Source organism: Seriola dumerili, unplaced genomic scaffold (genome assembly GCF_002260705.1).
Source record: "Seriola dumerili isolate Sdu_G_001 unplaced genomic scaffold, Sdu_1.0 BDQW01000002.1, whole genome shotgun sequence".
NCBI classification, from domain to species: Eukaryota; Metazoa; Chordata; class Actinopteri; order Carangiformes; family Carangidae; genus Seriola; species Seriola dumerili.
Window position 1 is genome coordinate 7492922 of NW_019174257.1, and position 14471 is coordinate 7507392.

Genomic DNA, 14471 nt, shown 5'->3' on the forward strand with positions numbered 1-14471 from the left:
GGTCCAGGCATACAGCCTGTCAGGCTAGGCTTTCAACTCAGCTGCTCAGCAGCCTGCAGTCACACACACACACACACACACACACGCACACATGCACGCGCACACAGTTTTTTTGTCTCTTACACACTTTTGCACACACTAAGAGACACAGACTCTTTGTCTCCTATACAGATGTAAGTCGAGACGCACATACACATCCATACGGGCCTGAATGCATACACACGCATGCACACACACACACGCCACATATCTATCCATGCTCTGGGACATAAGACAAAAATACACACAGGCATGCAAAAGACACCTACTACTACACACTGTCTGCTTTCCAGTGCTGAGGATGGGTATGCAGGGTTATGGCAAGAGTTGAATTAAAGAGAAAAAGAACAAAAGAACGGTAGTATGAGGAAAGCTGATGCAATCATTAGAGGAATGAGAGACTAGCCAATTGGCAGTAATAAGTAGTATAATATACCTGCAATTAACACCTGTAATGAGAAAGGTGTTAACGATGAGTACTAGGGGAAAGAGAGGAAAAGGAAAAGAAAGAAATAGCGAACAAGATCGAAGCAGCAAGACCTTGGAGAGGCTGATGTTGGAAATAACTGACTGTTTCAACGTATACATAAAGACTTGGTTATCTTATAAAGGCAAGCAAGCGAGTTGTGAAACAAAGAGGGGTAGGCAGAGAGCCAAATAGGGGGTGAGGGCTCAGCAAGATCCTATAGAAAACCTTGCAAAACATAGTGGGAATATAAGGGAATACAGAGAATGCCCTCTAACTATGAGATCAAGTCCATTCTGGCTATGCTCCTACCTAGAAGTTTACGTCTTTGGTCTTAAAACACAATAGAGCGGCGGTTTCCAAAATCCTGCCCTTGCTCTGAATGAGAAATTCAATCATATCCTTTGAGATTCCATTACAATCTCATTCCCTGTTTTAAACACAGAAATATAAAACTGGTAATAGCACAGATTAGAGAAGGCTTACACCATTAATGGTTACTCTCCAAGAAATACTTCACTGCATTTAAAAGGTCCGTTTAAAGCTTTAGGTTTAAACGAAATTGCGCCAAGTCTGTGCAATCAAATCAATAAATGTATTAAAAAGACACAGGTTTGGGTTCATTTTATGGCACATTCAGCAGGGGCTTAGAAGAGGGCTCTTTATGCTGGATAGCATCTCACCTCCTATACAACAACGCTTACCCTGTTACACAGAGAATAAAGTGTTGTCATAGCCATTCACAATAATGGAAATCAATCCCAACATGACTTTCAATTTATTTGCATGAATAAGTAATGTGCCCTTAATTTAGCATGCTGAAGGAGCCTGGGCCCAGCGCTGCTGCCTTTTTTTATGCAACTATTAGCATAAGAGAGGCTGATTCTTTTTAATCAACTAATAATGAATGTTAGGGGAGCTTGTTCAGACCGCACCATGAGACCTCACAGCTCACACACACACACACACACACACACACACACACACACACACACACACACACACACACACACACACACACACAAACCACAGTACCAACCTGATGACCAATTAAAACAGCAATCCCTAGTCCCCTGTTTATTCTTCTACGTGCTCTCTCTTGCTTCTGCCTGTGCAGATGCTGATTATTTTTGGAATGACAGGTAACACTTCATTATTCAAAACCGCACATTTAAGATAAAAGCGTGTTTTCTCAACCCAATTAGATGTGCACCAAAATTAAAAGTGCTAGCTTTCATTACAGTTCCCATAGACTTCAAATCTAATATCCCCCTCTGTAATAGTTTTATTAATTGCAATTACATCAGTTGAGTTTCCTCCGACCTGTTAATGTGCAGAATGGCTCTGGAGAGTTTGTGTGTGTGTATGTGTGCGCGCCTGTGTGTGTGATTGCTCGCACATGTGAGTACACGGGTACAGTGTGCGAGTGTGCAGTTCTGGCTTTTTCCTTCCTTGCAGGAGCAAGCCAACTTTTTCTCCTGGGTTCTTTCCATTTGAGAGCTGTTCTAACCTACCTAGCTCACTTCAACTGTTTGTGTGTATTTTACACTCAACAACTACCAGTTGCCCTCTATAAAAACTCTTCCTCATTCCTGCACATTGAGTATAGGGGGAAGACTGTTTGAAAAAAAAAGAAAAGAAAAACACAAGCCCTTCGTTAATGTTTACACTCTCAACTTTAGAGGAAGGAAGCAAAATTAGCTGTGATGTTTGATTGGACTAAGAACCTGAAAACTCCCCCATGATGCAGAACTGGACACGGCCCGTTTAGAGAACACTAGTCGCACTGTATTTCAAACAAGAAGCACATGAAAGTATTAAGACTTGGAATTCAGTTAATGTCACTTAAACAGTTTAAATATAATTATTAAATATAATAATTAATTATTTCAATATTTAAGATTAATAATCAGCATGTGTCCCAAGAGGAAAGCAAGACGGTGTTGATTATTTTGACATTTAAAGCACAAGCTACAAACAGACTACACACAGTCATATGCAGCAGTGCTACTGATGGAGGAGCCTGTGTAGCTGTCGTCTTCATATTTCAGTAAGCCTTTCATTCACACATTTGCTAGAGAAGATTTGGAACGAGGAGAGGTTAAAGAGGCCTGGTAAAATTTCCATCCTTTAACCATATGTGATTAATATGAAACCTCTGCTGGATGTGCTTGATAGACTTTTACATGGGAAATCATAATAAACAGAAAGCTAATGAAAAAAAGCAGCCAGTCATATTCAGCTAAGAAAGCAGCAAATCTCCAAAGCTTCCTGCAGTGTGTTATGGATGTGATGTTGAGCTGTGGTTCCTCTTTGTGCCCAGTTGGGTGAAGATCTGATTCTTTGGAGGTCTGCCAGTCCCCATGGCAGTTTGTGATTCTTGAGTTTCAAAAGCAGAACCAGGAACTGGCCAACTTTTAAGGCTCCGCCACTGCTCCCTGGGCGTATTCACTGACTACTGTTTCAGATCATTACCAAACCCCACTAATCAAAACTGATTCATGTATATTTTGTGTGCGCGAGTATGTCTGCTGTGCATATGTATGCAACTTTGTGGTACCTACACAATTGCATTCACTGTATGGGCTTACATGATGATATCTAACCTTATTAAATATCATCTTACTTAGAATTAACAGAGGCAGTCCACTTTTAAGTCTCCCTGTATTTTTCTTTTCTGTGCTCTTGCTAAAATATGGTGAGTATTGCAACCTCTGAATGTGTCACAGTTTGAGTCAACACCTCCATTCCCCACCTGTTTCTCTGTACTGTGTCAGTGATGTTGATGAACTGGGGAAGCATGGGTTTGCAATGCAAAATGTTAGCACTCACTCTCTCTTTTTGTCCTGTTCTCATTTCTGCCTCTGTCTATCTCCTTCTGCCCCCCCCCTCCCGTGTTCCAGTGGGTACTCCTTACTACATGTCACCGGAGAGGATACATGAAAACGGATACAACTTCAAATCTGACATCTGGTCGCTAGGATGCCTGCTCTACGAGGTAAACTATGGGAATATGTGCACACACTGTCACCCTGCAGTCGACTGTGGGAGTGACGTGAGAACACAATGGCTTAGACACACACATGAACAAACAAGCCATCCTCAATCCCACTTATAATAAAGTACTGTAAGAAAATATATACAAATAATTATACTTACCCACATTTTGATGCTGTATTAACAATGAGTCTCACTAGACATGCAAACTATAACTGCCCACTCTTTTACTACAGATTAATTATAAATGTAAATGGTATGTAAATGGTCATATTTCTTTACCTCTTATACCTCGTGCCACTCACTTCTCTCCCTGTGGCTTGGCTGAGCTGAAGCCTTAAGACTCTGAGTTAAAGTCCTTTAGCCAAGGAACCTGCTAAATGTTGCAAAGCTGGTGAGTGAAGGGAACTGACATGCCCATGTGTTTTAGATAAAGCCGCCCAGTGACACTGACTAGTTTGATTAGTCAGGAGCAAAACACCACAGGGCTGTAGACCACACTGAGTGGAGACAACCCCGGGAGGAGAGGGAACAAAGAGGAAAGAGTGGGGAGCAGAACAATGATAGACATGAGTGATAGCAGTCAATCTGATTTTTCACCTTGCCAACCTTCACGTGCACCGAATACAAACAGACAGGCACAAATTCAGACACACTGTTGGCCAAGGAAACGCTCACAGTTCCCTCCCCTCCTCTCTCCTAACTCCCCTGAGTTGCTGATCACTTGGGCTGCATTTCAACGCACCAGTGACTGCACCTTCTCTACATTGCCTCAGGCATAGAGGTGGAGATAACGCAAGGAAGAAGTTTCAACTCAGCTTGCAGGTCATGGTTGCTCAGAGACCACAGTCCTTCATGCTAATTAGTTCCCCACAATGCACTGGGGTAATGTGCGGCTGTGGTTGGCTGAGAGCAGTGGGGGCTGTAGGTCACATTCTGTTTTTTTACTTTTTATGTCTGATGTATGTGTGTGTTTACACAGAAGATGCTACTTTTACTGTTAATAAAAAACAGATTGCTGGGTTTTATTGCTCCTATTGCATAGTTTCTGTAGGTATCACAATTGCATAACCACACAAGCACTGAACAGTTTTGTTTGATTAAGGTCATTTTGGTGTGGTTCATTTTGTTAGCATGAGTCGGACTTAGATTTCATTGAGTCAGGCTTAGGTATTTTGATCAAGATGTAGTTATAAACTAACGGTGATATCAATTTCCATACATTTGGACACAGTGTTTACGCATTCACAAAATTTCTACATTCTTGAGATTTTTTAAACATCAAACTATTGGCTTGGTTGTAATTGAAGATTCTGTCCATAGTGACGTTTTCTAAATTCTTTGAATATTTATCTAAGGAAGGTGTTCATTTTGAAATTGTCATAGTACTGCATGTGCAGCCTGAGCATTGATTGTTTCACAGTTTCAGTTGGGGTGCAGCACATTGATCTTTTATAGCTTTCACCCTTAGGAGAACTGCTAGGGGTCACAGTCTAGACTAAACACTGAGAAACAAGATGGGGACCAGAGATGAGGAGAGGGAAGGAGAGAGCTAGAGAGCAAAAGTGAAAAGAAAAAGGGAGACCTATTGCTCCCAGAGGAGGTCAAAAGACAGGGAATAAAGATATAAGGTGAAAAAGTTTAGGAATCTACTGTATATAGGTACAGTATAGGAAGCTAGAGAAGGGTAAGGGCATAGGCAGTGCAAGTCTTAAGAGAGACCGAATGGAAAGAGGAGATAGAAGGCTAGAGAGAAGGCGAGAGCAGAGGGGGAGAAATGGAAGGGGGAAATAACAAATAGCGAGAGCAGGGTTATAGATTGCTGGAGCGAAGAGAAAGGGGGGTGGTGTTCATTCAGAGAGAAAGTACTGCAGGTACTAGAGCAGAGACAGAACTCCCAACCATCAGGTCAAGGTGAGCCATGCAAGCAGCCTGTGGAGATAAAGATTTTACAGCCTTATTGTTACCAGAGGAGTGCTCACCACGTCATGCATATTCTCTTTGAAGAACAGACCCTTGCCTTCCAACTTCTTGGTAAGAGGGCTCCACAGTACATTTGGTGTCAGGAAACTTACCTCTTTCTCTCCCAAACTCTCCTTCACTTCTCTTTGCTCTGTTCTCCTCCCCTCTGCAATGTTCCCCTCTGCTTGCCTCCCTTTTCCTCACTTAACCTTCAGGCATAAGAAATTCACATAGAAATCCACGCCTCATCCCTTTGGTGCTCATTGATTTCGCTCTGGACATACAGTAGGGGCTGAGGTTTTGTGTGTTGAGGTTTGTGTGTGTGCAATCATGATTATGTGTGCTTGTATCCAAGGGAGTTTGGTTCCTTATGTGTGAAACTGCTCCATTTGAGAGAACCTGCATTTTTCATTCTCGTGCCTTGGGGTTGGGTTAGGGTCCGAAGGGCCCCTCTGTCAATACCTGGTCATTGTATCTGCGTCTATCTTCATCTCCCATTCTGTTTGATCCCTTTCTCCTCGCGTCCAAACTCATTACATCCCCTGACCCTGCTCTGTGCCCCCTCACCTAAACCCCCTCACTGTGGTAAACAGGGATGCCGCACTCATCAGGGTTGTCTCCTACGGCGACCTGGAAAGTAACGAAGGGGTTTGGTCACATGCCACTCAATGAGATCGCAGTCTCCTAGTGCTCTCTCCTTTTTCTCACAGAGAAAACCACCTCATATTTGCATGAGTAATTCTCACGTACTGTGCTCTGTATAAAAAGATGCATTTTACACACACACACTCTTGGTCTCCTGCTTGTACAGATGTGTTGTGGTTGTATAAAGGTTAGCAGAGGAGGAGAATATATTGAAAAACTTTACAGGAATGTGTCTCCTTCCTGTATGGAGCTCAGCCATCCATACCTCTGACTGTGCCCATGTCTCGTGCTTCCTGCCTCACTCCTGTCCCTCCCCTCTTGTTTTGCTGTTGGTTTTATGAGGCCCAAAAATGCAGGGTTCTCAGCAGCTGGCATTTGCATGTGATGAGTTGCCCCTGTGGCTAGCTCGCTATATGTTTTTGAAAGTGAGGATCTTGCAAACAGAGACTGAGTATCCTTAAACCTTTTTCATACTGTGTGGCTCTTTTTTTGACACGTTAACACACGTGTCTTATACCAATTCCAGTGTCTGGCTGTGACATATCCAATAGAATACCTAGCCCATTTGTGGACAGTATCGCAGATCTTTTTACCATTCGATACATTTGTTGAACCCTAACCTGTCTTATTTATCCACACTCTCCTTCTTACCCTAAAGAAATTCTTATTTTCTGCTTAAAGCATTAATAACATTTAGCAATAGAACATTCAACTCAATTGAAAACTTTCTAAGCTCATTTCATGACCGTTTCTTAAAATCTTCAAACTCAAAAGTTGGCAGACTATTTGAAGGTATACTTTGATATTCTGGAAAACACACTTCTTTGACCTCTTGCTGGGAGTTAAATGAGACGACCAAGACCACTCTCATATCTGTCCATTAAATATGAAACTAATAACCAGAAATTATCAAATTTGCAGTTTGTTTTAATTAGTGAAATTTACAGGGGCTGGTAGACAGACTTGGTTACCTTTGGATGGAGCTGTTTACCCCTACTTTAGCTAGCTAGGTAGCTTCATATTTAACTGACAGATAGACCGATATCAATCTTTCAATCACTTAACTCATAAGCATATTTCCCAACATGATAAATTTTTCCTTTAGATTTCACACTTCAAATACCAACATTCAGTTTAGATAGGGACATTACAACACACTTTTTGTCAGTTTTCCTCAAAAGTTCAGCTCCCTGGAACAATCTTGCTCTTTAAGCTCATGTGTCTGTTCTTCTTCTTCTTGCCTTTTCTTCATTCCTTCTTCCCTTTTTAGTGTGTTGAAATAGAGGGGTGATGACTCCACTGGGTGTAGGTATATTTTTAATGACTGTCCCTACGCTGTGACTTATTGCCTTGATTAATATATCATCATAAAGCCACATGAAGGGCCAGTGAGAACATAAAAAAGTCATGCTTTCCTCACTTTTACAGTTTTGTGTGTGTGTGTGTGTGTGTGTGTGTGTGTGTGTGTGTGTGTGTGTGTGTGTGTGTGTGTGTGTGTGTGTGTGAGAGAGTGTGTGTGTGAGAGTGTGTGTGTGAGAGTGTGTGAGAGTGTGTGTGTGTGTGTGTGAGTGTGTGAGAGTGAGTGAGAGAAAGAGAGAGAGCAAGAGAGTAAATATACAAAATATACATGTGTTTTGCTTGTGTGTATTAACATTTAGGTGTTTATTTTGATGTGGCATATGCCTATAATTGTATGTATGTTTATAAATGAGTAAGTGAGAACTTGTGAGAAGCCCTTTGGTCCCAGGCTGCAGGGCTCCAGGGATAAAGGGGGGGGGAGTAGAGGGAGAAGACGAGAGCCTCTCGCAGCTCTTTTTAATTGGTGTACAGGGAGAGAAACTGGAGAGAGAGAGAGAGAGAGAGAGAGAGAGAGAGAGAAAGAGAGAGAGAGAGAGCTGGATCAGTGTTAATTAAACTGGAAGACCCCATCCAGACATTTTACACGGAGAGATATGCTGGCTTTACATGCCTGGGCTGAGGAGGGCACAACCTGGCCAGCTGAAGATGAGCTGAGGAACAAAGGTGTGTGTGTGTGTGTGTGTGTGTGTGTGTGTGTGTGTGTGTGTGTGTGTGTGTGTGTGTGTGTGTGTGTGTGTGTGTGCGTGTGTGTGTGTGTGCGCGCGTGCGTGCGTGCGCGCGCGCGTGTGCTTGTGAGGATGTGCGTGTGTTCTGCCACCAGCAGCTCACACCCCTCAGACAGACAGCAGGCATGCGTGTGCATTGTATGTCTTTCGAATATCAATGAACCATACACACACAGACACACACACAGTCTCACATTCACACACCAGGGACTCAGAGGTCAGAGAGTGAGTCAATCATCTAACCCACTGCGACGACACAGTCTGAAAAAAAGGAGTGTGTGTGTGGCTGGGGGGGCATGCGTCTTTACGCTTGTATATGTGTATGTGTGTACATATATATGTGTGTGTGTGTGTGTGTGAGAGAGAGAGAGAGCAGGGGGCCGGCAGCTGTCAGGGGCTAGGAGCAGCAGGCACTAATGAAGCAGATGAATAGTGCAAAAACTCCCAAATACAAACAGGACAGTTGACATTTTTCATCTGTCAAAAGCAGAAGATGCATGAAAATACGATGGGGTCTTGTTTAACCCTTTGCCTCCTGGTGTCTGTAGCTGGCTGGTTTTCTTCTCGTCTGTCTGTTTCTGTCTCCCCCTCTTTTTCTTTTACTTACTGAGAAATATTTTCTTTTCGGAAGCACGATCTAGCCCTTACACACAACTCTGCAAACATACACACTAGCTCCAGTAGTAAATCGTGCATGTACATTTGTTATAAAGCAGTTAAGAGTGTTTTTCCACATGGTCCTTTCTAAGGCATTGAAGTAAACTTTTACAGCAAGTCGTCAGCATTTTTTTTTTTTTTTTTTGCAGACATGGGCACTATGAACTGACTCATTCCCCTTTGAAAGAAAGCCAACAAGGTCTGAATCTGAGTTTGTTTTTCCCTCTTTGAGTCCACCTGGCATTGCTGTCTGCTTTTTGCATTTTTAAAGCTCTTAAGTGTGGTTGTTGGAAAGTGATTAGTTTCTGAAATGAAGTGCAAGATGTCTGTTGACCTTAGTGGTAAATGTGAATGATGTGAAGTTTTTTGGTCTCACTGCTCTAATGATGTATTGATAAGCTGCAGTGAATGGCCAATTAGCTAGTGATTTAATTGCTGGAGGTTTAGACAGTTAAGTTCAATTTCTAATTGTTATTTTAATATTGCTGCAGCTGTTGTTATCTTCAATAATGAAGGTCAATCATTTTACAGGGAAAGTGTGAAAAGTCCAGTTGTTTCTTCCACATTATCAGGAACATGTTGGTAGTATATCACCGCTGTCGATTCATTTTAAGTTCATTTATTTTATTTTAGTTTTTTGCTTGAAGTTGTCTCTGAAACACTGGCACTGTGCCTCTGGAGATACCATATATGTTAATCCAGATTTGTTTTTTAAGGATGTACCATTACTGCATGCACATTTATCCATGCGCTGTATCTGGTTTTGTCTCTTAATCATTGTACCATCAAATGTGAAATCTTAGGTTAGAGATATGAGCCTTTGTTACTAATGGAAGTGCATCATTGCTGACACACACAGGAATATGCATTTCCACACACATCTCATCACTGTCAACCACCTGCTGTGCCAGTCTCAGTAGTAATCGTTGGAGCAGAGGGAGAAGGGCGTCCCAAGGAGAAAGAGAGAGAGAGAGGGAGATCCTCTTTACATAATGTTCACATGCATTTTTGTTTGGATGTATGGTATTAATGTGAGTGATTAAGGGAGTGGATGAGTTAGTAATAGTGAATTATGTCAGAGAGAGAGAGAGAGACCACTGAGGTTCTGCTGTCGGCATCTTGACTTCTCACTGTAAGCTGTGACAGAGAATCTGTGAAAACCTGCCTGATAGGGAACACTTTTTTGACACTGCACCATCAATGTTTGACTCATCTTGCAGTGAAGACTAAAATGAAGAAGCCGCTTACAAATTGGTGATATGCTTGGCACTTCTTGGGCAGTATCAATTGGTTAGTCGCATAGCTACAGGCAGCAAAGTGAGAAATTCCTCACTTGGCAAGATTTTTTTTGTAGTAGTTCTTGTGACATTACAGGTGAGCTAATGAAGAGGAATTGACCAATAACTTTTTTTTTTATTATTCTGCAAGCAGCCTCCTCAAACAGTCACCTGGTGTTGTTCCTGGTTGCTGTAAAAATGTTCATATACTAGAAGACAGCTTCTGTTATTCTGCACCTTTTTCCCTTACGGTCTCATTTACGCAGAAATGTCTTCATGGTGCCTGATATTGTGGAGGGTGGCACATTCACACTAACCTGCTGTATTCTGTATGGAGCGATTCCATTTGGATTCGTATGTGGAGATGTTGTGCTCATCTACTTTCACACTACCAATTAGCAGGCTGTCAAACACATACTGTCCATTGTCCAATAATGATGTAGGGACAACTAAAAAAACAAAACAAGTTAAAAATAATGTTTAACAATTTTTTTTGCCCATGATAAACTTCTTTATCTTGTCTTTTTACAGCAATGCATGCTCCTTAGCTAAATTTGCCACCATTTCTCTTATCAATCAACACACCTGAAGTTTAAAAACGGTTATCAAGATCTCATTCAAGTTGGAAATGTCTCTCAGTACTGAAACAAAACTAAGGCAGGCATACTCAACCTACAGATAGGAGCCTGTGAGGAAAACAGAAACTGAAACTGAAACCTATGAGCACTGACTGATTGTCCATTAATGGACCTGGATCCTGGTTCACATTGGTCCAGAAGATGCTCCCTGTCTTCTGGAAGTCACACAGATGTAAAGCAACTTTTCAAGTTAACCACTTACTAAAACAGGTCCAGGGCATGAAACTAGAATATTGATTCTGTGTATGGTGCTCATATACAGTGGGATCCAAAAATCTGAGACCACATTCCCATTCCATTCATTTGTGCAAACTTTTGTATAGAACAACTTTTGCCCAGTCATACCTAATAAAAATTCCTATGATATCATGTTAGGTTTACACTGAATTCAACACAATTCCTATGTAATATTCTGATCTAAATAAATGAAAATCAAGTCAACAAGCTTCAACATATCCTAATGGCTCATCATCATCAGTTGTGCCATTTGGCCCAACACATAAGCGTAACGTGGTATTTATTTTGAAAGAAATTTTGAGTCTGCTTGTTGTGCAACTCTGCTGTAGTCTTCACCTTGCGTTTTTACAAAAAGAAGTGAGTCAGTCACTAAGCCTGGCAAAAATGGCATGGTATGTTTTCTACCCTCAGAAAGGCAGGAGGGATACTGCACCTATTTCCTCTCACCAGCAAAAGTCTCCTTATCCTCTCCACTCTTCCTTACCATTCCCATTTGCCTTCCCTCTGCTCTGCCTGCTTGCATTTGTTTTGGAGAGGATACAGTTTTCTCGCTGCTCCAGCAAACTGAAAAATTCTCTCCCATCGCATCCCTACACCCCTCTCCTCATACTTTTCCTTTCTCAGATCTTTGTTTCCTCTCATTTTCATCTCTAAGTTTTCGAAGCAGTGCAGCAGAAAGGGCCAGCAAACTAGAGGAGCACACGTAAGCTAAGGGAAGCTTTTATGGATTTTTTTGTTTTGGTTCACTTGAATTTCAGACCATTGCTCATCCCAGTACAAAAAAACATACATGACTGTGTACTGATTAAATATGCACACACAACTTTACACATATTGACTTGTTGTCCCGCTTTATCTGTCTCTCACACCCAATCCATTTTTAATCATGTATGTCGATAGCAGTAAACTGTGCAGGATCTATGTTTACCATACTGTACAGTAATACCTGTTGAGAATTTGACTGAGTGTTTCAAGTTTTTACTTTGCCCTCTCAAACCCTGTCCTCTTGTCCTTTCCCCTTTTCTCTCTCCATATTCCTTTTTCCTCATATCTTTATATTTCAGATGGCAGCCCTACAGAGCCCGTTCTATGGGGATAAGATGAACCTTTACTCCCTTTGTAAGAAGATAGAACAGTGTGACTACCCCCCTCTTCCCTCAGATCACTACTCGGAGGAGGTGAGTACTGTCTCAGCTGCATTTTACTGCTATGGCACAAAGTAGACTTAGACCTGCTCAGTGTTTAAAAGGGCTCATGATTGTTGCTACTCCTCAACTCCTTTAAAAGAAACGGTAGAAATATTTAACTTTTTTTAAGTGCTCTACTATTTTAAGCAGCAGTGGCCAGTCCCTCTTTCTCTGTGCCAGTTCGCTGATTGTTACTTGTTCTGACTATTAAAGTTATTTTTTATATGTAAGTGTAATCCACCCAACTGTCTGAGCTATGATATTACTCTGTGATCAAAAGACTGGCTATGATTTTAACCGTTTGAAAATTAAATGCACATATCAAAAGCATCTGGCCATGCTACAGAGTGGGGTGAGACTAAATGGGCTGGAGAGTCATGTTTCCCTGACTAAATGTTAAATCATCTGCTGTAATTCTGCGTAGACTTATCCATGCACAAAAATGTAATATAGTCGGGCTGCGGTTAAAAATTGCATTATTGCTGATTGCTGATGACGTGTATGAATGTGCATGGCTTTGTGTTGCATGCCCTCTTTGTGTGGGTGGCATTTTTTTTCTTAGACATTTCTGCCTTTTTTTGTTTTTTTTATAAATTAAGTCAAGTGTACACACACGCGAAAACTCAGACACTGACTTATAGGCACACACGCACATAAACTGCAGGTATTGGATTCATTAAACACTGTCACTGTGATGGGCACTGTAAAGCTTTGTGAGTTGTTGCATTTGCTTGATAGTTATATTTACCGCAAAGTTTCCATTATAAAGCAGGACTCATGCCCTCATATCTCATCTGTTTAAAGAACCATGCCAGTGGTTTTACCTTTTAAGTAAAAATGAGATCAAGGATGTAACTAACAAATATTTTCATTATAGATTATTATTATTGCTACTTTTTTAAATAACTGATTAGTTGTTATGTCTATCAAATTTCAGATTATAGAGGGGGCTCAGCCTACTGTTCCATCTTCAGATATTTTTTTTTCTCTAATAAAGAATCCAAAGCCCATATTCAGGTTACAGTGATATAAAATAGAGAAAAACCAGCACAACCTCACATTTGAGAGCCTGGAACCAATGAAATTTTTTCACTGTAACAATCAATCCATGATTAATCAATTATCAATATCTTTGCAGAATACATTTCTTGTAAATTTCGTAAATTAATTGAGTAATCTACCAATTTATTTTAGCTCTAAATTACATAAACTTCAGATCACAGCTTTTTAAAATGAATTCAGTCTGCACAGTGGACTAATGAAATCTGCTTGAATTGTGTAATCCATGACAGTATACATCAAGTAAGCATTATTTTTCATTACATTTAAGTTGCATCTTTGATATAATGGTTCCCATTTATTCTCACATGGAAATAAATGGAAGTAAATGGCTGCGTGGAAATCTAGGATACCTGGAGAAATACTGGTAGGGTCCTCAAAGCATGAAAGTGCCAACCTATTGTGTCCTTTATGTCTATGCCTTCCATTCTACTATCAGTGTATCTGCATACGTAAGTCCACAGTGGCTAATTTTAAGTGGCTATCCTTTTTCATGTCTCTGTAGTCCAATACTAAACCCTGCAGATCCAGGCTTTTATTATACTGTGGTATTTACTTCATTAGGCTTATAAAGGCTAATTGCGAGGTGTTTCAAGCCTCTGTGGTGTCTATGTGGTATTTTTGTAAATGCAAGAGCAATTGTGCAAGTGCATATTTGTTACAAGAGCTCCCTCTCCACACACATACACACGCACACACACACACACACACACACACACAAACACACCACGCTGCGCTTCTGCGTTGCCCCACATGTCACCCCCATCCAGGAGAAAGGGAGACAAAGCGAAAGAGAGAGGGAATGATAGAGCGAGAGACAGGGCGATGGAGAGATGGAGATGAGGGGGGTGCCTGCAGCGCCTGTCTGGATGTAAACAATGCTCCTGAAGGATCGGCAGCAAACTGTCAGCTGCTCATCTTTGTTGTGTCATTTAACCATCTCCATCTATGCTCCCCCCCACACCTCCTTTCACTAGCTCCCACTCCCCCCATCCCTCCACCTGACACTCCCCCACCCCACTCGCCATGCAAAGAAGCGCATGAATATTTTACATATCTGCATCTCTTCTCCCCCCCTCCATCTCTATTCTGTGGGACTAATTCTCAGACTGTCTGAATTTGCATCTTTCTCTCACTGTCTCTCTCTCTCTCTCTCTCTCTCTCTCTCTCACTCTCTCTCTCTCTCTCACACACTCACACACACACACACACACACACACACA

The 14471-nt window shown here is 41.4% G+C and overlaps 1 protein-coding gene across 1 annotated transcript in view; it reads left to right on the forward strand.

Moving 5' to 3' along the window:
* The window catches only part of LOC111229918 (serine/threonine-protein kinase Nek7), a 62342-nt gene that overhangs the window by 42732 nt on the left and 5139 nt on the right, over nt 1–14471 (forward strand). Inside the window, exons 8-9 of the mRNA XM_022756469.1 lie at nt 3409–3503; nt 12067–12180. Of these exons, the coding sequence (XP_022612190.1) occupies nt 3409–3503; nt 12067–12180 (209 nt within the window). The remainder of the gene's footprint in view (nt 1–3408; nt 3504–12066; nt 12181–14471) is intronic.